Here is a 24,933-nt window from a genome sequence, read left to right on the forward strand (position 1 = left end):
GTTATGGAGAAACTGGCAGGGAGAGTGCATGGCAGCAGGAGGACAAGTGGTGACACAGGATTTCTTAGTGCCAGCCCTGGTGTTTGAAGGAAAGCTGGAAGCTGTGTGCTGTGGGGCAGCTGGTGATGGCGGCTGCAATGGAGACTATGGGACTGTACTGATCAGCACTGTCAGGATTTAGGCAGTGGGGGCTGCTAGTGGGCCAGGAACTGTCCTGTGCCCTAACAGCTGCATCCACCCAGCTCAGAAATGAACAAAAACAGCCCATCACACACCAAAATAGCAGCCAGCCAGGGGAACACATGGCACCACTGCTCAAACATATTTAAGAAAGAGCAGTAGGGGGGCTGGAGAAAACAAAAGAAACAAGCTGGAAGAGACACGTGGAAGATGTTGGGGACACAGCTGGAGTTGCACACTTGGGAGAAGGTGCTTGATGCCAGAGGAAGGACGCCTCCAAGGTGACTGCGGCCTATGGGCAACTTATGCCAGGGCAGGGACAGTGGTGAGGAACTGCAGATGACCAACACTGGGGCAGGGACACACCCGAGGGGATATTGGCCCTGTTCTAGATAAACAACACAGGATCCAAAACAATACAACATAATCCTTCAAAATACCTCAGGTCAAGTTTCTTTGGGGAAAGGAAGCAGGGCAAGCAATGCACTCAAGAGGAGCCTGAACTTCTCCCTCTTTAGCCCATTCTCCTCATTCCCCTTGGATCTTCCCTTGTTCCTGCAGCTTCCCTCACTTGCTTTCTCATTCTGTCTCCTCTTTGGACCCCTGATCCTCTACCTCTTTTCATCCTTCCTTCCCAACTATTCTGGCAGGTCCTAATTCTCCCTCACTCCTTCCACTGCACAATCTCTTCCCCATCCTTGCCAGCTCCCAAGTCTCCTGCCCTGTCATGCATGCATGCTGTAAAGGCAGAACAAGTGTAACTTTTTGACTTCCACATTCTCAGGGCAGAGAGCAGGACTTAAAGCAAAAAGCTGATCTTTCCCATCATAGCTACATTTTTTTTTTTTCCCCTCAGGGCCTACTAAATCTATCATGTCTACCAGTGACACCTCCTCTCAATGGAAATCGCACCCCCAACACACACACATATCTTCACAATTAAATGCACAGAACACCTCCACAGTCTGTATAAGTACCGTAAAAGCTCGTTTCCCATCCATGTCCTCATACTCATTTTCAATTAACTTCCTTTCACCCCAACTCCCTTTGCAATAAAGCAGCTTTCCCAGCTTGCCCTGGATTCCTCGCATGCGCCTCTCCTTCCCTTGCTGCATCTCCCATTTGCCACTCTCCAAAACTCTGTGCTCAACTTACACTCAACAGCAGCAGGAACTGCCATTGTACAGCTGTCGATGTTACATGCCACCAAGTGCAAATGTGTGGACGCTGGAAGCAAGAGCGATTCAGATCTGCTTCTACTCAGACAGCTTGCCTAGCAATCACCTTCACCATTTGCCTCTGCCATGAAAACTGTGCTGCTATTCTGCAATACAGAATGTCAGCCAAGAGGCACACATTAGTCAGGAGCCATTATTTGAAAATAACTTATTATTTAAAATTTTTTTAGTAATTGTTTACATATTGGCATTTCTAATTAAGAAAGAAGAAAAAGATAACAAAAGAGTAATAAGGAAGAGTGGTTAGAAAGGAAGAGTGGTTACTCATGGTTGGAAGGAAATGGTTTGGACCAACTGGGCTTAGGAGTAAAATATTGTTGGGAGAAGTTTAGTCCATAAATCCCGCAACAATGACTTTCCTGAGTTTTACTTAGCCCATCCGATGAGGCATGCAGAGCCAGTGATTAACTAGTGGGAGTCACAGGAAATGCTGAAACAAAACTCCTCTAACTCGTCATAGCCTCGATGACTTCCTCTGCTTTTTGAACCAGCTTTATGAAGACTGTCAAGAATGCACACAATTTTCTTTGGCACTACCCTTAACTGAATCAAACGCTAAAGAGGTCAAATGATTCCAGCACAAACCTGGCTGCATCAGTTGGTAATTCCCATACACTAAAGGGATCCTCAGGTAGTCTCAAAATAGTTAAAATTTTTCTTTGCAGCCATGGGGAGAAGAGGAGATTCATTGCAGCCAACATGGCAATGTTTTCCTTAAATGTATTTAGAGGGTGCCAGTGAAAAATTCTTTGTATTAACAAGTCTGGTTTTTATTCCTTGTCTCCTCATAGCGCAGTACTCTAACTTCTTGGGTTTCCTGCATTCCCACATAACATTGTTTTCTATGTTAACCTGAGCACCAGTAATTATGTCATAATACTATTACCCCACAAATAAATAAATTGCATGGACTGAGGATCCCATACTTCTTCAACCACAAGCTAATATGGTTTGCTAATACTAATGGACTGAATTCTGTTTGTCTGTCACCTCCAAAATGCTGTGTAAGCAAGATGATTAACCCTATGTCTACATCAGTGAGCAGCTCAGTGCAGTAAGAATGGAAACACCTGGTGATGTTCCAGAGAGGTTAGTTTAGACTAGTTGCACTCTGCTACCATGGACAAAATTATCATCAGATGGCGGTGTCTATCAGTTGCACACCAGGAGCTCACCATCTCCTAGCTAAATTTCATCCAAATAGAATCCAGTTCACACACTCCAAGACTGTCCTGGGGGTTGAAGCATGCAAAACGGAGACAACTGGGAGGATCTCTTCAAAAGCACATTCCTAATCAAATACAAATGTGAATGTAGACACATTAAGTACAGATCTGCTAAGGAAAAATAAAGTTTAAATGACAAGGCATTCACTTATTACAATTAATATTTGAGGTTTCTTTGGTCCTTTCCTCCCTAAGGCTCTGAAGCCATTCTCAAGTTTATGTTTCATGGCACTGTTTTAAATTATTGTCCTCTTCGCAATTTACAAACGTAGAAGTGGAGAGAGACAGATTAAATGACTTGCCCAAAGTCACAGTACAAATCATAAGCAAAATAGAATATAAAACTTTTCCAGCTTCCTCATGTGTTTTTGCCACAAACTTATACCACACCTTTCATTCTGATATTCAGAAAAAACAAAGGATTTAGGACTGTATCTATATGTTAGATTATTATTAGCAACACATCCCTACTAACAACTCATCCAGTAGGAAATGAGTTTAGATATAATATGAAAATATATCTCTCATTTCTTTTGTTGAATCTTTCTTTTCTTTGTGAATGATTTTAGCCTGACTTTCCAGTTGGGAAGACAACCACAGGACTCATAAAAATGTGCTTTAGATTATTTAGCAACACATCCCTACTAACAACTCATCCAGTAGGAAATGAGTTTAGATATAATATGAAAATATATCTCTCATTTCTTTTGTTGAATCTTTCTTTTCTTTGTGAATGATTTTAGCCTGACTTTCCAGTTGGGAAGACAACCACAGGACTCATAAAAATGTGCTTTATCTTTAATTACATCTTAAAATGAATACCAAAATGCTAGTGAATCACACTATAAAATATACTGAAAATTGTTTTCCAAGTCAATCATCTACATTTTTCTGTAACCAGTTGGCAACTTTGATTAGCAGTTCTCTCCTTTCCATATTTTCAAATTTTGTAAACTCCAGTAGTAGAGTAGTAGCCACTCTCTCATCCTCTTCCAGTGTAGCATTATAAAAAACCTGCAACTGAAGAAATAAACACATGAGCTTAGTTCACATAACTTCACTTGCAGCAAGCAACTGTGTACCTGACATGCTTTAGATAGAAGTGCATAGAAAAGGGGGAGATGGCAGAAAGTAAGAAAGGGATGGGGCAAGCTTACTGACTAACACTAAGGTTGGAAAGCTCCTTGCACATCAGGAATGTGCCCTTTTGCCATTCCTCTGAAAATCCTTTCAAATGCAGCCAACTTCACTAGTACTGGTGGTACCACACGGTGTCTAGCACTAGGTGGGTAGCAGAATCCTCGTGTGCTGCCTGCTCTACAGTCACAGAACAAGAAGTCTTTTCTATCAGTCTAATGAGAAGAAGACAAGAGAGGACTGAAGAACAGCAAAGAAATATATGGGGGGAGCAGGAAATGAACAAGAAGAGCAATGAGATAGGTGGCAGCATGACAAGCAGGAACCTAACATGCCAGCAGCCCAACTTTTGGTACATTTCCTGTAGACATCATGGCAAAGGTGATCTCTACAGATAGATTTTAAAAAGGAAAATGAGAGAGCTTTGATAATATTTATTGGGACTCAGTTCCAAACCTGAAGGTTAATTTAAAGGCTGGCATTGGGCTATTGCTTTTTGCCATCCCAGGGAATTAACTTGTCCCTAAAGAACAAAAGGTGAAAAATTTATAGTTCATGAATGTTCAAGAGAGATTTCTTTGATTTTAGGAGCTAAGACTCTGAATTTGCTCTCCTCATTAAGCATCCCTTCTCAGTTACTTGCTATACGCATGCATCAATCAACAGCAAAAAAGGGAAGCAAAATTTTTCTTGTAATGACAGATACTAATAGTTCAGGGCTGGCACAGAGATGTGCATCACATGCAGACAAGCACAAAAGCTGAGCTGTTAAGAAAATAATATTTTGGGAAAGAATCTAGGGAGACATGAACTGGAGGCGAAAGAACAAGAAAAGAGAATGAAACAAGCAGTGATAGTTATTGATTTGTCCCAGGCACTAACACGTGTATTATTGTGGGGAATAAAATAAGACAGCCTACAGCCACCTCCCACAGATTTCCACCCTTCAGCAGATTTCCCAAAACCCATTCCCTTTTTCCAGATGTACAGCAGTCCAGTTATAAAGTATTGTTCATGGGCTCATCTGGGCTGCCACGCAATCAAAAGGAAAGAACCATATGACACGTGCAGGCCATCTGTTCAGCGCATGGACAGGCAACCTCTTACGCTGCAACCACACAGAGCCGGACAACATCCACCCCTGCACAAAAGCTCACTTTCATGCCATGCTTAACAACCAACCGCACACACAGACTGCAGAGCTGTGGGTGCATGTTCATATGTTTATTTCACAGATGAGGAAGTACCATTTTTCTCAATGTCTCAACACAGCAACACTAAACAATACATTCTATGATTTCTTTAAAAAACAAGAGATTTAAAAACCTGTATTTACAAACTGGCAATAAAGTTAAAACTAACTGCTTCTCTGATTTACCTCTTGGATCTGTACATCTGTATTGACAAATCTTCCCATGATTTTTAATACATCATGTAATAATTCCTTTCCATACCTGTAAAATTGAGATAAAGGTCCTTCAAACAGCATGTTAGCAAATATACTACATTTCATCTCATTTGAAAACACTCCCACTATTTAGTTATTATTTACCATGTTGGAAATACCAACTAAGCTGAAGTTTGCAATTGTGTACTTTTTCCCCCCCTTTTAAAGAAATATCATTAACATTCAATTTAGACATTTGAGCAGGATGAAGCACATTAATTACCCTTCATTTTCATTTTCTGGTAAGATCTGGTATTTCTACTTTGGTAACATGAATTCTTTGCTTGAAACAGATAATCTTTGTGAGTCTATACAGCCAAACTGAGCTAGAAAGGCTAACCAGTAATGATTCTAACAGCTTGGTGTTTCTGTTGGTGTCTTGAGGATGGTGTATAAATTAATGCCCACACTATTCTTTTAGTTTGAAAATAATGGGTCAGTTTCCCAGCAAATTTCTCATCAGTATGGAACGCAGAAAAGCTCTGTAAGGGAACAAGTTGGTGTGACACAAACCTGCTTCAACTTGCCTTTTCTGGCGTTAGCACTACAGATAGACATTTGAATGCTCCCAGATGGCGGGTCTTGGTTATGGTGCCACTAATGGCTCCCGATGGACTCCCCTGCCACAAAAGGCAGCAGGAATATACTCTGTGACAGCCCTGCTGCTTTTCACCATTGCCAAGGTCAAACAGACATCAAAATACTTGATTTGCTCGAGACAGGTAGCCCAAGCTCACCTGCAGTTTACCTGCATCAGTGCAGGGAGGCTGGAGATGGGTTGGGACTTAAGTCAGGGAATAATGCTGTAGTTGGTCCTTGCAGCGATAGTAAACCTGTATGCTCCAATCCCCCATCTCTCCATACTCTCTTTGGAAAAGAGGTTACAATATTACTCCAGCATTTTACACCCACGCTTGTGAAATGCTAGTGGATAAACGCATTTCTACAGTCACATTTTCCAGGAAATTTAACACTTAAAAGCACTGAAACAGTCATGAACAGACTGATTTTTAAAGCATTATGTGTCTGACATGAGCTCTTCTTTGACATTAAGCCTTGATCAGAGTTGAATCCTGAAAACCCTGCTCTGCATACTTAAGGAATTGCATTAATCATTACAAAAAAGCCATCTCTGGAAGGAAAATCTGCACCTGGATTTTACAGCTCAAACATAAAGATGGAGGAAGAAGCCAAAGAGCCACAGAAATAAAGGGAACCCAAAGCTGGTTGCTTACCATACCTTTCACTTAAAAGTGGCCAATTTTCCGTAACAAATTCCCAGGCTATACGGTGCCCAATATCCTTAGTCACCACATAGAAGATGATGATTGAAGTACAATTGGAAGAAAATAATGTATCGCTGAGTCCATATTGCAAGTATCTGTTAGAAAAGAAGGCAATAATTGTACCTATCACTTGCTGTTTAACAGTGATAATCTGGAGAGATCATCCAGTTAGGGAAAATTCCTGTCTCAACAAATACCAGAATGTGGAAGGTTACACCAAAGTTGGTGTCACTCTGAGCTGTGTATTCAGCTTGGGTTTTGTCCTTACATTGGTGAAATCCCCTGTTCTTGCACACTGTCTCTCCACTTCTCAGTAAAATGAGGGTGTAGCACATCAGGTGGATATACGTGCTTTTCTTATCTGTGTTGCAGAAAGACAACCACTCCTACCAGATAACCCTGTGGAAGGGCAAACTGCTTCTCAGTTTCTGGAGACTCACTTTGCTGTGACACACATGGAGCCTAGAGAGTGAGCCAGCAGTGAGACACTCCGTTATGCAGATGGCACCTGTTTATAGGGTCCCCTATAAAAAGACCCAGTAACAAGGGGTCTTGGATGTTTTCATGGGGGCCAAGGCATGATTTCAGAAGTATTTAAGGAACTACCTGCCAATGATGTCAGTGGCAGTGAGTGCCTGAATATCTTGAAAAAGTAAGTAACTATTCTCTTTGTTGCCTCAATGTATCACCTTGCATGCTCCTACTTTCAAGGACTGTTAAAGACTTATCTTCTCATAGGGTCTTGCAGGCAGCTGCTTTATGGGTAGAGTAGATGAGCTGGGTTTCTCCCATTTGCATGCCACCACCATGCTTAACAGAATGGACAAAATATACTGAGGGCCAGGAAAAGCCCAGCTTAACATTCCTCACACCAAAAGACTTTCAGGGTGGCATTTAGAAAAATAGATTGGCTTATCAGCTACTAAGGCACAGGGAGGAAGGAGGTCACCACAATTCCCTGAGCTTGTCAGGGACCAGTGCTAGCCTGTGCCAATGACAAAGTCAATAAAGGACCATAGGTTAGGTGGAAAATCAGCATAGCTGACTGGACATCTCTTCAAAACCCATCTTGCCTTCTTCTCAGGCATATTTGTTCTGTCTTCTCAAATGACTGCCATCACAAGAGCAGGTGGCTGGCAAGAGAAACATCTCTGCTACTTTCAGAGCTTTAGACCCATTGAGTTTATGCCAATTCTTGGATGATCAGTCTTTAGGCCATCACTGGCAAATTTCTGTCTGGACGAATCCGTTAGGTAATGTGGACATGACAGATTAGAGAATTCAGCTTCAACATCTTTTTACTGATAAAGTGAAAAGATTTTATATGGATGCCAGTGAAAGATAATACAGTATTCCAAAATGTGTTCAGGAAGTGTTTGGACAACACTCCTAGATATATGGCTTAACTTTTAGGTTGCCCTACATGGAGTCAGGAGTCTGACTTGATGATTTTTGTGGATCCCTTCCAACTCAGGATATTCTATGATTCTATGATTCTATGAAGCTGGAAATTTAAAAAAATTACTTTTCAGTGTGAGTCTGCACTTCAAATGGTGAACAGCTTGCTAGTAAGTCTATTTTTATTTTTGCCCTTAACCTGGGTGATTTTGCTTCCACACAGAGGCTAAACAGACTATGACACTTTAGTTTGGAAACAAAATAAGCAGGGGAGAAGGAGTATGGGAAAATTATATAAAATCATAAATGCTAGGGAAAAATGTCAAAGCAAATTATGATAATTAGTGTTTCTTACAGTGCAGAGAGTAAGGGCAGCCAATGGGTTCCAAGTTAAAAAAAAACAATAAAAAATAGGTTTGAAACAAACCAAAAGGACGTATGTTTTCACACAACATGCAATTATTTTATGGGATGTATTCCCATAGTCTGCTATAAAGCCTGAAGGTTTAATTTTAGTTCAAAAAAGTCACTAGATATATTGACAGAAGACAGGTCCAGTGCTAGACAGGACACACTAGTTACCAGCTCAGGAAATCCCTTTCTCAGTGATTACCAACATCTGGGATGCTATACCAGCAGAAGGATCATTTCTGTTTGCCCTGTTTATCATACTTTTTCCGTAAGAAAACTCTTAAGACTCTTCCAGTGGTCTACAAGACACATGCTTTTGGGGCAGGCAAACCTCCATCAGGTTTGCACAGTACAGTATTTGTGTTCTTATGATTTACTTCTATATACACAATGATATACTTTCATCAAGGTCACCTGTAAAGTAACCATGACTCTTTGGCACAGCTCATGGCAGAGAGCAAGATGTCTTTATCCTCCTTTGTGGAGTCGGTATGGTTATACATTTCCCATGCAAAATTCCATTCTTTATCACTTCCCACTGCAACACCATAGCAACAGACCGTTCTTCTAATTAAAAAGGGAATTCTGCAAAGCAAAATATGATTAAAAGGTACTGTATTGTTGTAAAATCAAAACCAGCAGTTAACGCATTACTGAAAAGAAATGTTTATTTACAGTTAAAAGATGCACAAGAAAGGAAATATAAAACAGCAATCTAAATAAAGCTAGGAAATTTGGTGCTTTATTAATGATTTAAACATTTAAAAAGCATGCAGTTTAAAGGCAAACCAAAAATGTTTTTTAGAACAGTTGGACCAAGCTATTTTGTGTACATACAGTGTCAATGCCACTCTTCCACATCACAGCCCAGGACATGGATCACACCATTAAAGAGTGTACTGCTGCATATAAGCAACATCCCAGACAAGCGTTTTCAAAGTTTCTTCAGTGAATGCATCCAGTAGGAAGAGCCATGTGCAGCACAAATGGAAACAGAAGGGACATTTCTTCATGCAACAGGCAGCCTCCTATTACTCCCACCCCAGGGGAGAGTCCTCAACATGGCGATGAAATTTCATAACAGAAACTAAATGCAAACATTATCAGTGTAATACTCCACTTCATGTGCAAAGGCTGAACAGAACACTTCTCCTGTGGCAATGATGTGTCCCTGACATCTAGACATTTTCAACACTTTCCAGTGATAGCAATGTATTCTACTATGCAGGCTATCTGAAAACAGTTTAAATTAATGGTTTTTTGGACTAATTCTCTGTATGAGAATGGGTCCCATTGCTACAAATGAAACATTTAACTTCCCAATGGCATACTGTTAATCTGCTTAGCGTTACAGAAGTCCAAGATTGTAAGTAGAGTTGTAAAAACTATCTTCCATTAGATCAGGAGATAGACTTGGAAAAACAGATAAGTTTCTGGTCACAAAAGCCATTCTTCAGGCCCAAAACCGGAAGTAGCAAATTCAAATTTGAATATAATTTGAGAAAAATTCCTGAGTTTCAGTAGACCATCCTAGAGAAAATGGGGATGATACCAGCAGAAAGAGAGACAATATTAGTCAGAAGGAAGGCTATATGACAGCAATCTTCAAAGCAAAAGGTAGAGACAAGTAAGTTATAAACTCTGGAAACTAAGAAGCACTAGTGGGAATGAGGGAGAGCATTGGGTGTTTTGCATGACAGAGATCACTTGTTAAGAAGTGAAAATGCAAGATGCAGGGATTTTGATAGTCCTGTTGTGGGTGGGGGATTTCACTGGCATAATAACAGAAAGTGTGGGCATGTTTTATTTTTACTGCAAAAAATAGTTTGGATTCATTTTCCTGGATATGTGCTGGAACGTAAGGGATTTGCCACCAAGAATGATGCTTACTGAGACTGAGTGGTTATGTCAAGGTAAAGAATAGTCCTGCGAGGAATCCTTTTATGACAGATCTAATTTGAGTTACAGGGTCTAGTAATTTGATTAATAATAATTTCATAACGTTGCAGAAAGAGGCCATGGTAGGGTGATAACAGGGTAAAGCTGCTTTGGCTAAAATACAGCTATTTATTTTGCTACTGCAGCTGTTCCAAGTTTCAAGAAAATGTTGGTTACTGAGTGTAAAGTTGTCGTGGGTGAAGAGTAAATAGACAAGCTCTGTGTATCATTCGGCTGCAGCTCTGATGTTCAGCATTCAAGGCAGGCTGTACGGGCAGCCTACTATGGGACAATGGTCTACTGGCTGGTAACATCTACGGTGTCGCTTAAGTGGTTTATGTTGTATAGTTCACAGAGGAAGTACACTGTGGTCCAGAGGGACTTCAGAGCTTGAGGTTCTATTAGATGAGGGGCGGGGCCTATTAATCTTGATATTTTTTCTGTGAGTGGTTGTGTGGTTTGATATTACTGGCTTGCCAGGATTCTCTCATTTCTGGATCTTGGGGAGGACGCAAAAAGCTGCTGGGAAGAAGGGTGGATTATTTTACGTCGTTTTCCTGGAGCCAACGCAGAAGTGACATAGTGATTTCTTAACTTTTGAGGGCAACAGCAGTATATGGTTACCTTTAGTAAATAACGAAAATGTACAGCAACATTGTCCCTCCCTCTAGACTCATTTCCTTCTTTCAAAAGAAGACAAGCCAGTAACAGCACCACAGAGAATACATTAATTTAGCTAGCCCCACATCACTCCTAGAAGCAAAAAAGAGTAAAACTGAGAAACTGGGAATCACAGCTCTTGGCTTGTTATCTCCACAGAACAGATAAAAATGCACTGTATCAAGTCCAGTTAAGTTCTGCCGGGAACTGTTTGGAAACGTTCAGCTGAAAGTTGACCACCTTATCTGAAAGGGAAAACCATTACTCCCTTCCAGAGCTGTGAGAATCCTACTGGGTTCCACCTGTGGCAGAACAGCTATAGTGTGCTGTTATGAATTTTACTTGCAGAATGGAGAACATAAGAGCATCTAAAGGGATCTGTCTGTGAAATATGAGTCAAAAGTTAATTGTGCCCTTTTCCTTCTTCTACCCAGCATATGAAAAGCCTCCTCTTTAATGGAACAGGAACTGTGATCTGTCATTTGAAACGTAGGAAGTGTCCTACCTCCTGTTTTTTCTTCCTTAAAGCATGATCATTTTTTTCACTTAATAAAATTCACAGTTGCATTTTTTTCCACACTTATAGCCATGTAAAGTGTGAGGCTGTAAAGTCCCTTTGAACTTATCTCAGTGCCAGGAAGAACAGCGAAATTAATCTTCTCCATCTAATTCAAAACCAGATCAGCTAATGTATTTCACAGACTTTTCAGCTCTTCAACTCAGATAAGGTATGTAGTATTCCACCAGGAAAAAAAAATATTTCAAATATTGTTAATAGAGGAAGATAAGTGACTATTTTGAAAACAGCCTGAGAATTCAGCATAGCATCGTTGCTTTTAGTGTGGGATAGTAAGAATATTCTCTCTGGAACATAACAGAATGTATTTAGGCTATTTAAACTTTGCAGTTTAACTGCAAAGCACAATTTGGTTTTTATGAGGATGATCACTATGAAGGTATTTAAAAAGCCACAAACATAAAAGTACAAGTTCAGCTTACTTAACCAACTACATACATCAACAGAGATACAAGTAACAACAAAATATTTATTATAACTACAATAAATAAAAATAATAGTAATAAACTTTAAATATTCACTCACCAGTGCCAATACTATTTGACTATTGCATAGAAAAAAATGAAAAGAAAGAGGGAGGAAAAGAGAACAAGAATTTCAATACATGGTAAATTTTCTTTAACAACGCAATACTCGAATACAGAAAGTCTGACCATGGTAGAGCCCAGACTCCCATCCTCACAGACCAGAAACCTGACCACTAGGCTCCAATATCAGCATAAGAACTGACAGCTGTTCCCAGCACCTCTTCATGTAAATACAGAACATGCAAGGCAATTTGATGGGCTCACCATGGGCAGATGCCTGTATCATACAAACATCATTTCACTCAGTATTCCTAAGAGAAGTTTAGAAACTGAGTTGGTATACATGATAAGCCTAAGGCTGTACTGCAGCAAAGGGACTGGACAATATGGGATATTAGCCCTAATCTGAGGTTCACCTGTTATGTGGCTAAACAGATTTTGGTCTTCATGGCAAAAATCTGCATCCTCCAGCCTGTAAAGTCTATGTAAAAAGCAGTAATTATTAAATCATTGTAAAGCTGGGATTTGGGGAAGAGGAGGGAGCTGGGTGGGCACAGTTAGGCTTAAATTCTGTCATTCTGTCAAGAAAGAAGAGCAGCGTACAGGAGCATTTCTCATTCTGCCTCCCCCATGTAAGAGCCCTTTAACTTTCCACCTCAATTACACATGCACACCTCTAACAGCACATTATCATTCTTACTTGTACTCAGGGTTGTCCATCCACTTAGCATAGAGTTCAGATGACAGGTTCAAACAGTCTTGGAGGCCCAGCCAGCACGCTGTTGCAAAAAGTTTTTCCAAATACACTCTTGAAGGGAAGCCAAAATAGCGTGTATAAAAGATATGTATTCCACATTTGGAGTACTTGAACTGTGCTCGACCAGCACAGTTTCAGCACATGATGCCATTAACCCAGGAGAACCTCTACTAGAAACAGTGAGGTTTAATAAAAATAGAAAATTAAACTACCAATAACAAGTTCCTGACATCAATATTCATGGACATTAGTGAGGCTACCAATGTACTGTAATTTTTCTTAGTTTTTTGTTTGTTTTATACTACTTTTGGTATTTTTAAGAGACTAGTTGTATCTAGTCCAAATCATTCTGACATTCAAGACTGTGGCTTCAGTAGCCTTGCAAAATGAACTATTTTAAAGTTCTAGTGATTGATCCATAAATCACATCTGAAGTTCATTGCTGTCAGTTTTCCCCAATTAGCAGCAGCCTGTTGAGCCTGTTCTCCCATAAACAAAAGCTACCACTCAGATCATTAAACTATCATCTTTTATGCTCACTAAATAGACTGAAAATATCCCAAACAATCCTGGTTCTGCAGTTTCATTGGAGGTGTCATCATAAATAATACACACTTATAGGACAGTAAAAATAACAAATCAGTTACATTCAAACTAAAGGAGAATACTTACTGAGCAAAATAGTCATCTTCCAAAGCATCAACATTTTGACGAATAAAACCTGCATAATAATGGTATATTGGCAACATTCTCTTTAAAAGGTATTTCTTTCAAAAGAAGGGAAAGAAAAATTAATTTTGATGCAAGTTTTTATTTTACTGTATTTTTCTTTACTTACTCAGATATATCCTAAAAATTTACCACTATTAATTTCTTGACAACACAGCACATGAAAATAAAGCATATAAATTGGGTCTAAGATTCAATACACCTGTACATCCATTCAAGCTGGGAAGTTACCATTCCACATCACTAGAACCTTTGAACTCATTATGAAAGAAAACAAATGCTCATTCTCAGAGAAAAAGACAGAAAAATAAGTTCTTCTCACATATTTTAAACATACCTTTACTTTTAGAACTTAAGAGAACTACTATTGTGGGATTGCACTTTAAACAAAAGTGAAATCTTCTTCAAATAGAAGTCAAGGAAATAAATAAGACAATATTATCTCAGGTAGCTCAAATATGGGAGAGGATCTTCTCATTTAGTATCCAAACCAAATTCCTTCTTTCTCTCCATGCAGATGAAATGGAAGAGCACATACATTCTATATCCCCTTTATAAATAGCAGTGTTACTCTCATTACTTACTACTATTTACTACTGACTGATAGCTGTATTTTCCAGATCCTCAGTTTTACAAGAACCTAGGATCAAGCGTAATATGAAGAATGTGAATAGATTTCTGCTTTACAATAAGAATTGCTCACAATTCAATGATGTTTATCATTGACTAATATATACAAATAAGTACCTCCTCCTATTTAAAAAAAAAGTTGACAAAATCATGCAAAGGGAATGATAAGAACTATGACCCATCGTAGTCATCATTACATTCATTTTAGTTTGATTTATTTAAATGGTCTAGTATCTTTGCTAACTAACAAAAAAGGTGATACCTTTAAAAGTGGATATACTTCATAGTTCTTCAGAGTACTTTCCAAATTCTCGGGTACTAGGTTTAACAATACCACATTCCATATGAAAAGTTCATCTTCTCTGGCAAGGTACTTTGTTAGTTCAAGCGCTGTTTCAATCTGAATGTATCCAAACCTATTTGAAGATAAAAAACCTCATACTTGAGCATACCTATTCACATTAATTACCTACCACGAATTTCTGTTTATTTATGAAACTGACAATAAAACATCAGGATACTGCATGGAGAGTGACCTAGAAAAGATGTTGGAAAAATAAAATAAATATAAAACAATGGTGCCTTTAAGAGCTGAACTCTCAAAACATTTATTACAGAGCACAGTTCCACTATCAAAGTAATACAACAATCATGGCAGTAAGCATGGCAGTATGCAGACTGTATTCTGCTTGTGTCTGCAGGATACAGTATAGGCACATTTACAGCATGCATCAGTCTCACTAGAACAAAATGAAGGAAAAGAGCGCTGTTTTGAGTTATAATACATTTGTATTTTTATTGCTAAACAACATATTTTCATTACAGGTTCTTTTGTGGAATATACATTATTGTAAAAATCAAACAATTTAATTCACATGCACACTATTCTTGGAATTAACAACTTCAGCATGGCATTTCTGTGCCTCAGTGTGTAATTAGCAAGGAATTCATTCTTTCCCAGTAAAATTCCAATTCAAGCCCCTCTCCTCCAGAACAGAAACATCTCTAGTGTGCTTACATAGGAGCACAGTTGTATACTTGCCAGTGACATCCCTTATTACATACTAGGTTTGAGCTCTCTTATGAGAAAGGACATTTGTATGAGAGGAGGAATGGGAATTTGTATTTCCTCCTCTCAGAGCTACCTCCACAGGCTCTGAGGAGGGGCAGTATGCTCTGGCCACCTCCTCCCTGAGCTCCCACATCATAGGTGCCTGATGCTTTTGGGATCTCTGGTACGTTTGAGGCACAGACATATTTATTGCTTCTTCAGCTCCCTACAGTACTACTGACCTCTCTAGCACCACAGACATGAACAACTGAGTCATCCATCAGCAAGGGAAATGAAAGAGGTATTAAGAATGATGCAGGACAGCACAGCTGAGATAGCCCAGAATAAATTAAGGAAAATTCAGCATGTTCATTCAGAATCTTTTTTCTGTTACAACAAATACAGGTTAGCCCCTAAAAAACTCATGACAGTGCCATTACTTAAATATTTCCTAAGAGTTGGAACAAAAGTTAAAAGAAATTTTGAAAGAAATCACTGAGCACTGACAGAAGATATATATAATAGCTTGGAACAAAAGAAATTTTGAAAGAAATCACTGAGCACTGACAGAAGATATATATAATATATAATATAATTCTTATGAGGCACATATGGGTAGGAATGAACGAAGCAGAAGTAGCAATGTTGAATGCAATCATGTAGTTTAATCATTTTCTATGACATACTCAAAACATACTTACTGTGTCAATGCAAAAACATCGTCTATCAGCTGGAACCTGCTGACAGCGGGAATAGCCTGCAGAAAGCATTCATGTGCCGTTAATAGATCTAAACATGTCATTAAGAGTTTAAAAAAGCTTTACTATGTTTCAGAAGGATAAGACAAGTCCCTAACACTTTTTCTAAGCCAAAATCTACTACAAAACATCATAAAATGGATCCTGCATTTTAAGCTGAAATTATGTATGTGCTTTTAGGGATGTTTATCTAAATATATAAATACACAGCTACACAATATATTTATATATAAAAATATACAGCTACAGTACATTAAGCACAGAATTTCAAGACTCCTCTTACTTGCATACTGTAATGAAAATTAAAATATGGAAACGATACATTTCCTAAAAATATCCTAGTTATATCATTTTGGTACATTTTTTCCTTTTCAGGATTTAGTTCAGAATACATACTCAGATTAGTCCACAGCAGAGTGTCTGGCACTATCATGAATTAAATGACCGAGGCAGAGCCATGGGTGAACACTGCTTACAGCTCCTGCTCTCGCGAGGACTGATGGTCCCTCCTCGTCTCCTCCCTGCTCCCATGCCCCTTCGGCTCCGTCACTGCTCAAGCGAACCTTCCCACTGACCGGTGCCAAAAAACGGCCCCAAGTCAGCACACACCTCATTTCCTGCTGACTTAGATTTGCTGTGAAAGAAAAAAGCCTAGAAGAAAGGAAGCCAGTGTGCCGTAGAAAGGTTTAACCACACTGCATGCTCTGATCGGTCTCACGTCCAGACCTTCTGGAGAAGTCGTCCGACTGCACTGATTACTATTATGCTGAAAGCTGAAACTTTCTCACTGTTGTTACCAAAACCAATGAGCCGACATTATTATTGGAGCCTCTGGCTCACTCTAGGGTTAGGCAACTTTAAATACTATGCAACCCCATATACAGCCACATGTATGGGCTGTTCTGTACTGCTTTCACCTTCAGCCCAAGCTGTGGCAAGTCAGAGGTGGGATGAAATCTACCCTGAGTTATAGTGCCTATAGAGGACTGAAAGAGCCCAAATAGAACTGATTGCAACATCTCTTCTAAGAAAAATCTCCACCAAAAAGAAAAACAAAACCAACCAAAAAACCCAAGTCAGGTGATTTTTTTTTTTTTTAATTTCCCTGGCAGAAATATTGTGCTTTGAGGAAATGTGGAAATAAAAAGCTTTCTCCCAGCTTTCCTTCTCCACAGTTTCCTAACAGCAGATAAAGCTCAGTCACACATCCATACCAGTAACTCTTTGAGCCAAATTTAAGAGATTGGAAGAACAACAAGCTGTTAAGACAACTTTGAAGAGAGAATGACATCTCATGTAAAGTTATTTTTCATGCTTGTGTGAAACTATTTGGGCCTGTTCCTCTTCCGCTATGGAAGGCTGCCAGTGACTTTAGTGGTGTAACAGTGGATCATTTCTTCTTATGTGATACGTGAGCTTCTCCTTATTCCAGGTTTTCATCAATGTGATTACTGGTAAGAACTGCAAGAAGAAATACATGGAAAGAATCTGTTTATAGGCTTGAGAAAACAAATACGATCTTACCTTTGGATCATTTTCAAGCAAGCGTGCTAATCTTTTTAAGTTTAATCGATCATAGTTCACTCTGTAGTATCCACTTAAATTTACATTTAGCAGGATCCAGTCATATTCTGACTCCGATACTTGCATTTCAGGAAACACTTCTGTAAAGTGACATTAAAATGTATCATTTTATTTCCTGTGCACTGCTAAATTTTCTTGCATTTATAAACACTGGGCTTGGTGCCCCTCTGAGATCTGAGACACAAATTTGAGGTAGGACTCAAAGAAAATCCCCCAAAAGCTCGGTGCATTTGTGATCTCTGCTCTGCACAGCAGAACTTCAACGAGCAACTGACCCCTCAGGTACTGAGCACCTTGAGATGGCAAAGGGGAGGCTGAAGACCCACTTTGCTCCTACCCTTTAGCTCATAGGCAGCTGGGAGAGTTCAGAAAGGTTACCCAAGAATAAACAGTCTGGATGAGGAGCAATACCCTCACACACATGCTGCAGGGCATGCACTCCCAGCATGCCTGCTGCTCCCAGTGCTGCTCCAAAACACACCTTACAGAAGAACTGATCGCCTACCAGTATTCACAGGTCAAGGAAAGCAAAACAGGTAAGTTTATGCAAGAAACAAATAATGAAAAATTTTATTTTAAATAAACATCCCGTAGTCCTTTCGAGTTACATCACCCACTAAAGGCCTCCTTCTGCAGTCCCATTTCATCTCACTACTACCTACTTTATGTGTGCTTGTCTGATTACTTGCTCCTGATAGCCTGCAGTACATCTGAAGGAGCCAGTGAAGCCTTGAAGGCTCTGAGCTGCCTCATCAGAAGAGGATTCAAATCCTGCTTTAACTGGCTTTGATCATTCTGATTTAAGAAGGCGGTAAACTCTCTTAAGACAATAAATCAATATTGGTGAGTAGTCTAGAGCCAGCACTGCTCCACTCTGAACAGAAGACTGAGACTTCAAAGTGTTTTGACAGAGCAAGTACTACAGGGTTCATCCTCAGTCATCTTCACAAGTTAGATGAGAGGAAAAAGTGGCACATGACAGATACTGGCTTAACCATTTAAAAACAGCATGTGTGGCTAGAATATGGCACTAGCAGTACCTCCCCTATGATGGCATATTGGCTCAATCCTCTGTTTGCTCATCATCAAGAGCACTTTAGATCCAGCTAAAATAACAAAACTATGCTCCTCCACTCCCCAGGCTGAGTGAAACATGTCCTACCATAACAGCACCCTTTTCCTAGTGTGTCTTTTTTTTGCTGCGCAGACATGTATCACTCAGGGACAGTGACCAACACAATTGTATGGGCAGAGGCTAAGCATGTAGACATTGCCTGAGGAGCCCTAAACCAACAGGACAGGCTTTTAACACCGTACAGTGCAGTGCTGAATGAACATGCTTGGCTACTGGTAGCAGCCCAGCTTGTAGCTTGGAGTTTAATTTAACCTGTTCAGAAGTAAGATAAATTAGCTCCTGCAGAGCTCTTTGCAGCAAAAATACACATACACGAAATTGCTTTTGAGATGTTTCCTCGTTATGTATTGCTATGCCACTGCATCAACTATTCCAAAATTCAAGTTAAAACTGTGCTTTGTGCCAAATCCCTCATTTTCATTTACCAAATCCATTCTCATTAATACCTCTGAATGACTACATTAACAGTTCTCCACCAGAAGCCATTTCAACCTCACAGGAACAAAATGGTAACTGAATTTAAAATTACCCCTAACATTTCCACCTTCGTAAGAAACGATTTGGTTTATTCATGCATGAAAAATTCAAAAAGGAATTATTTTTTTTTAATCTTAAAACATGAATGCAAGTTTCTTCACTACATAGTGTCTGGTAAGTTTGATACATGGCTTTCAAATACAAGTGGAATGTGTTTTAATCCTGAATTTCTACTTTATCGTAGTTCCTTCAGGCAAATGCAACGTGATGGGTTTTTTTATAACTTCTGTAGCTCTTAAGTCACATGATGGGTGAGGAAATGGAACGGTTATCACTTCAGTAATAAAAAATTAGCACATGACACCAGTCCTTCTAAGCAACTGCTGCCTAACAATTCTTTTCTGCAAATTTTCTAGTTTTTCACCTTAGCAATCACTGGTTTCTTTAACTTCAAATCTAAAGCATACAGAGGAATAAACATCCGCTGTTTGCTTATTTACTTGTCCATATACTGTGAAATGATCGTTCAAGCTATCTTATTGCCTCAAAAAGAGGCAAAGTAGCTTTTAACCACTGCGAACAGAGGGTGGAGAGCTGGGATATGCACGCAACATATTGCAGTTTTGCTCTTAGGCATTCCACAAACACATCGGTCTCTGCATCTCCTTGTAACTGATTCAAAACCTGATGGAGTTCAGGGCTGACTTGCCAAAGAAAAATAATTACCCTATTCTAACGATTACATTTCTGCTTTGTCAAAAAATATAGCTAGCTATTCGAAAGCACCGAGAAAGAACTGAATTTTTTATTTGCCTGGAGATGTCCATAAACTCATTTTTCTATTATAAGCCTTTAAAACTTTTAAAAATTCTACTCTTTTGATAAGAGTATTTTTGCATTTAATTTGCATAAACAAATTAAATCACACAGTGTTGAAAATATTAATTTTCTCTTTTTACAGATATCCATGTGTGACAATGTTGGGTGACTTCACACAGCTGGTTTTAATCTTCAGTCTTCCTATCTATTACTTGAGCTTGATCATTTTCTGATATATCACAGCTGAGATCCTACCTCACCTCAAAAGCTGTCGTTAACACCAATGTGATCTGCTGGGGTAAGAATAGTACAGAAGCATGAAGAGCTACATGGATTTGTGTACAAAATGACAAAATCAAAATTACTGTGGAAGTTTCTATTCATAATATGTGTTCTACCATATTACTTAAAACATACACTCAAGTTTGATGCAACATAGGAAAAAACCACTATATTAACCTATCTGAAAATCTATTGCTATTGTAACATAAAATTAGCTCAATAGATAAACATAGACATTTCTGTAATAAAGTTTTATCTCCCTATTCAATTCAAATTCTGTTTATAGAAGTGTTAGGTGTGTTTTTATCAGCTGGTTTTAGCATGTGTGAACAAATACATTACTTACTGCTGCTTTCATCTAGCCACATTAAGGGTTGTGATGATCCATTTCTCATCCAAGAAATAGGAATAATCCATGTATTACTTAACAAAAAAAGAGATAATATAATTAGTTCTTATGCTTAAAAAAAAACCCTCTCAGCTGATGCTAAACTAGATTGCAGATGAGTTCCTTCTTACAAGAATCTCCATCTACCTTCTCTCCTCTCTGATGCACAAAACCTCAACAGATGGTGGTACTTTTGCTGGATCACCACTTAGGTTCAGCAAAGATAAGGGAGTTTTAGCATGGATTTAAATAGGCACTCATATCTAGACTACTGTTCGATGCTAGGTATTTGAATACTACTGTCTCTCTCTACTCTGGCTTTCCTTCTTCAGGCAATAATTTTACTCTCCTCACTGATTACACTTCACCCTATTTCTGCAGAACATAAAGCTCCTTTTCAGAAGGGTATCTACTAAAAACGGCTCCAGGCAAGCAATACAACTGTAATTCTGACAACTGTAATTTCCTTTCTGAGGGAATGTAAACCTCCCGGTGAAAACAGATGAAAGCTACAAAATGCTGAAGTTGCTCATGAAAATGAAAAGTTCTGTGATATTTGTCCTGGATTTGCTTAAATTCACATGCTATTGCCTCTTGCTGAAACTACAGTAAAGGACTTAACATTTGTAACTTGGAACTCCTTATCTGAGCTAACCAAAGATACTGAATGGATTAATCCTCTGTGCTTCCTGGAGCTTGGAAGCAAAGGAAACTCTGTGGTTCTCATCAAAATTTCTCTTTTGGCAGTTTGTATGACCAGCAATAGCAACCAGGGAAAAACTGCTTTGGGCTTTGCCCTCCTTTATACTTTTTCCCCGGGTGAGAACTCATCCCATGGGCCCTCTCCATGCACCCCAACACTAATGACAGCTGCTGAATTTCATGAAATTTCAAAAGCGAGCCATGAGTTTCCAAAGCGGGTGACCAAAGGCAGCTCCTTCTATCGCTGTTTTTAGGCATCTAATTAAGTAGCACAGCTTGCAAAAGCACCAGGGACTTGACAATGCTCACTGATAGGAACTTTAGAGCTGCATGTCAGGTACTCAGCATTTTCTGAGAAAGGGGTCATTTATATAAGTACTTAAATGCAACCCGTTTGCCCTTGCCAAGCAAAAGAGTCTGGGAATATGGGCACTGGAAAGAAGCTACAGCGTGGTTCATCCAGGTCCCCAGTCCATACAACTGAAGGATGAGGAAAGAAGAAATTTCCAGGCAAAACTCCTGCCCTGCAACCTGTTCAGGGCCTGCGTCTGTCCTTACAAAGCCATTATGTGGCTGGAAAAGTCACTACTCCAGAGGAAAGCGACCTTTTGGCAAAACAGGTGGCTTGCAGAACTATTGCAAACTCTAGTCTCAAACAGATTTTACTTGACAGCTCATGACATGAAAAAACATAAATTTAAAAAATCAGATGGTCAAAACATAATATCCTAACTGAAGAGTTTCCTGAAAAAAAAAGGGTATAAACATATAATAAAAACACAAGCTAAGCATACTTGTGAGAATCAGTACTGTTTTCATTCTTCTTATTAAGAAATTGTTCCTGACTGATTGTGCCAGTGGTTAGATTTAATGTTAAAACTGGAAACCCGTTTTGGCATGTCCAGGAATCCATTATTTGTTTTACAGATGCTGGCAACTGAACTTCATCCTGTGCATCTACAACCTGCAAGAGAAACAGGAATTATTGTTATTTATGATAAACAGGTACCTACTGATGTTGCTTCAGCAACACTCTAGGGGTTGTCCTAACATGTTAGAGAAAATGTAACTGCTTAGAAACAGTTCGCTGGTCTATGACTTATGCAAAAAATCTATGTAGCAAAGTGAAAAGGACATTATTGATATTACAAAGACAGCATAAGCCTTTTTAGGAATTACGAAATACTGAGATGACATTTCTTATTCTTATAACCTGACTGCTAACCTTTCTCTTTTAGTGTTAATATACTTACACCCCTGTATGGCTATGACAGACTTAATTTGTTAATTGCACTCAAATAAAGTTGCCAGAACACAAAGATTTTTAAGTGACTACCTAATGAACAAACTGAATAGTAAAGACAAATTGAAAAACATACTAAGCTGGAGTCCCAACTAGTGTGAACTGGTACAGTCTCTGTTGGCTTAAAAGATGTGACAGCCTTGCATATCTGAAATTGTGGCACTCTTGGTCTTAACCTAAGACTGAGTCTGCAACACAATGGAAGCCTTCTTTAGAGGAACAGGAAAGTGGAATTTTAAAAAAATAAACCTATTATTACCATCTGTTTTCTTATTCAGATTTCTGCCAAAACCAGCAAAGGGTGAAATGCTGAGCTACTGCCTTGGGTATAGACTGCTGCATCTGTGACATATCAGCATCTTGGATCGTCAAGCCCAGAGCATCACACACTCTGATCTGGGGAAACTTAAGCTCCAGAAGAATAGGCTATGCAATTTCATGTAGGCTTAAGCAATCTCCATGAAACCCAAAACTCCACCTGGCCCTGATTTCTCATCTCATCTCTCTACTCCTTGTACCTACCTCCACTGATCTCAGGTGCAGTAAAGCAGCCAAATAAACACTTGTGAAGACATTAGCTGAAAGAGCCAGCAAAGCAAATTTTATGCAAGGGAAAGACTGCACTAGGGATAGCCAAATTCCAGTGCAGTCTTCTACAAACAGTATATACCCTAAATTTGGACTGTCCCAAATACCAGAGCAAGAATACTAGAAATAAAGGAGTACCATCTGTATGTGGGTCCAGAGATCATCTTGGTTAGCATTTGAGAAGGAAAATTCTTTCAGATACGACTGTACAGAAATAAACAGAAGCATCAGAATTCATGAGAGTTCAATGAAAATCATCAGCAAGACAAACAGTAATTTGTGCAACTGTAATTTTCAAGCTTACAAATCAAGATGAAGATGCTAGTTTTTCAAACTTACAGTGAGTGCTCTGATAAACAACTTCTCAGTCAGGAAACCAGAAAGCATCCAGGTAATAGAAGCCCCCTGGAGTAGAAAAAAAGCTATGAGAAAACATGGATTATTATTGCAATTATTATTGCAATATTTTTTCAAACTATATTCCAGAGAAGTTAGGCTACGCTTTGTATTTCACAGAGGTTAAAAATGTTTTCACCGTTTCTTTCATAGCCAAATAGATTTATAACATCCAATATATTTGTGTGTGCAGCAGAAACAAATATTGAATGACAAAACTACCTACAAAAAGCATTGTAATTCAACAGAATATTCCACTGTAACTCTCAAATCTACTTAGTTTAACCTACCATTAGTTTACAATACACCAGAAACGGGAAGAATTTTATATTTTTTAACCTTGTTGTACGTGATGCTGTCAAACAGAGACATTAAAGAAAATGATCCTTTGATCTTGTCTTCACTATCTGACAGTGATCGAACTCCTATGTCATTGTCTTCCCTTAAGACAGGTTGTACAACATGATCATAAAAGATTTCATTCTGCAAGGAAAAGACAAATCTAGGTGAGCTGAAGAGAAAATACTTATTCGCAGGAGAGAATGTAATTATGGAATTAGAACTAATAGAAATAGTCTGTCAATAAACAAGGAACGATCCTTCTTCCCCCTTCCTAACTTCCCCATGAAGTAAAAGGGACCTTACACCCAATCCTAACATTTTCCACATGCAACATTACTAATCAGGGCAGTGAAAATTTTACATCTGAGAAGACTGTGGGCTTGGGCCTGACAAAGACGATTACAGTGTAATCCTCAGGGAAAAATAAGCCAACTATATTAAACAGCAAATGAACAAATACTGAAAACTGAACACTTGTATCTCATTTACATCTGTATGTCATTAATATGGCAGCATTTTCCTCTTAAATTCTCTGTTTCTCCTGCTGCAACCCTGAGTAATAACCTAAAAACTAAGCTACTAAGGGTAGCAAGGCTTAACTATGTGGCATTTCTGCTGTCACCCGGTGAGAAATATGGAGAGAAAATGGCTCCTTTGGTGCAAATCAGTGAAGTTCTCTTTTTATCAAATGATGATTCGTTCCCCCAGCTGAGTATCTCTCCTAAGACTGGATGGAAAATTAAATAATTACAAAGGTAAAGAAAAAAACCTACATTTTTTAAAGCACTGCAGGCCACTTAGAATCATAGAATCACAGAATCATTAAGATTGGAAAAGACCTCTAAGATCATCAAGTCCAACCAGCAACCCAACACCACCACGCCCACTGAACCATGTCCCTAAGTGCCTCATCTACACGTCTTTCAAATACCTCCAGGGATGGGGACTCAACCACTTCCCTGGGCAG

At 39.0% G+C, this 24,933-nt stretch overlaps 1 protein-coding gene across 4 annotated transcripts in view; it reads right to left on the minus strand.

Annotated features, from left to right (window-relative positions):
- Positions 1-3,437: 3,437 nt before the first annotated feature.
- LVRN (laeverin) overlaps positions 3,438-24,933 on the minus strand; it is a 60,300-nt gene continuing 38,804 nt past the window's right edge. For all 4 annotated transcript variants that reach the window (XM_009285025.1, XM_009285024.1, XM_009285023.1 and 1 more), the window contains 14 exons: positions 23,964-24,107; positions 23,568-23,633; positions 23,367-23,432; positions 22,132-22,301; positions 20,594-20,670; positions 17,475-17,614; positions 15,894-15,949; positions 14,404-14,557; positions 13,455-13,549; positions 12,726-12,833; positions 8,738-8,908; positions 6,469-6,609; positions 5,160-5,235; positions 3,438-3,664 (listed from right to left, as the gene is read on the minus strand). In XM_009285025.1, the coding sequence (XP_009283300.1) occupies positions 3,518-3,664; positions 5,160-5,235; positions 6,469-6,609; positions 8,738-8,908; positions 12,726-12,833; positions 13,455-13,549; positions 14,404-14,557; positions 15,894-15,949; positions 17,475-17,614; positions 20,594-20,670; positions 22,132-22,301; positions 23,367-23,432; positions 23,568-23,633; positions 23,964-24,107 (1,611 nt within the window). In that variant the 3' untranslated portion in view covers positions 3,438-3,517. The remainder of the gene's footprint in view (positions 3,665-5,159; positions 5,236-6,468; positions 6,610-8,737; positions 8,909-12,725; positions 12,834-13,454; positions 13,550-14,403; positions 14,558-15,893; positions 15,950-17,474; positions 17,615-20,593; positions 20,671-22,131; positions 22,302-23,366; positions 23,433-23,567; positions 23,634-23,963; positions 24,108-24,933) is intronic.

The sequence above is a fragment of the Aptenodytes forsteri genome, unplaced genomic scaffold (assembly GCF_000699145.1).
Source record: "Aptenodytes forsteri isolate BGI_AS27 unplaced genomic scaffold, ASM69914v1 Scaffold167, whole genome shotgun sequence".
Taxonomy (NCBI): Eukaryota; Metazoa; Chordata; class Aves; order Sphenisciformes; family Spheniscidae; genus Aptenodytes; species Aptenodytes forsteri.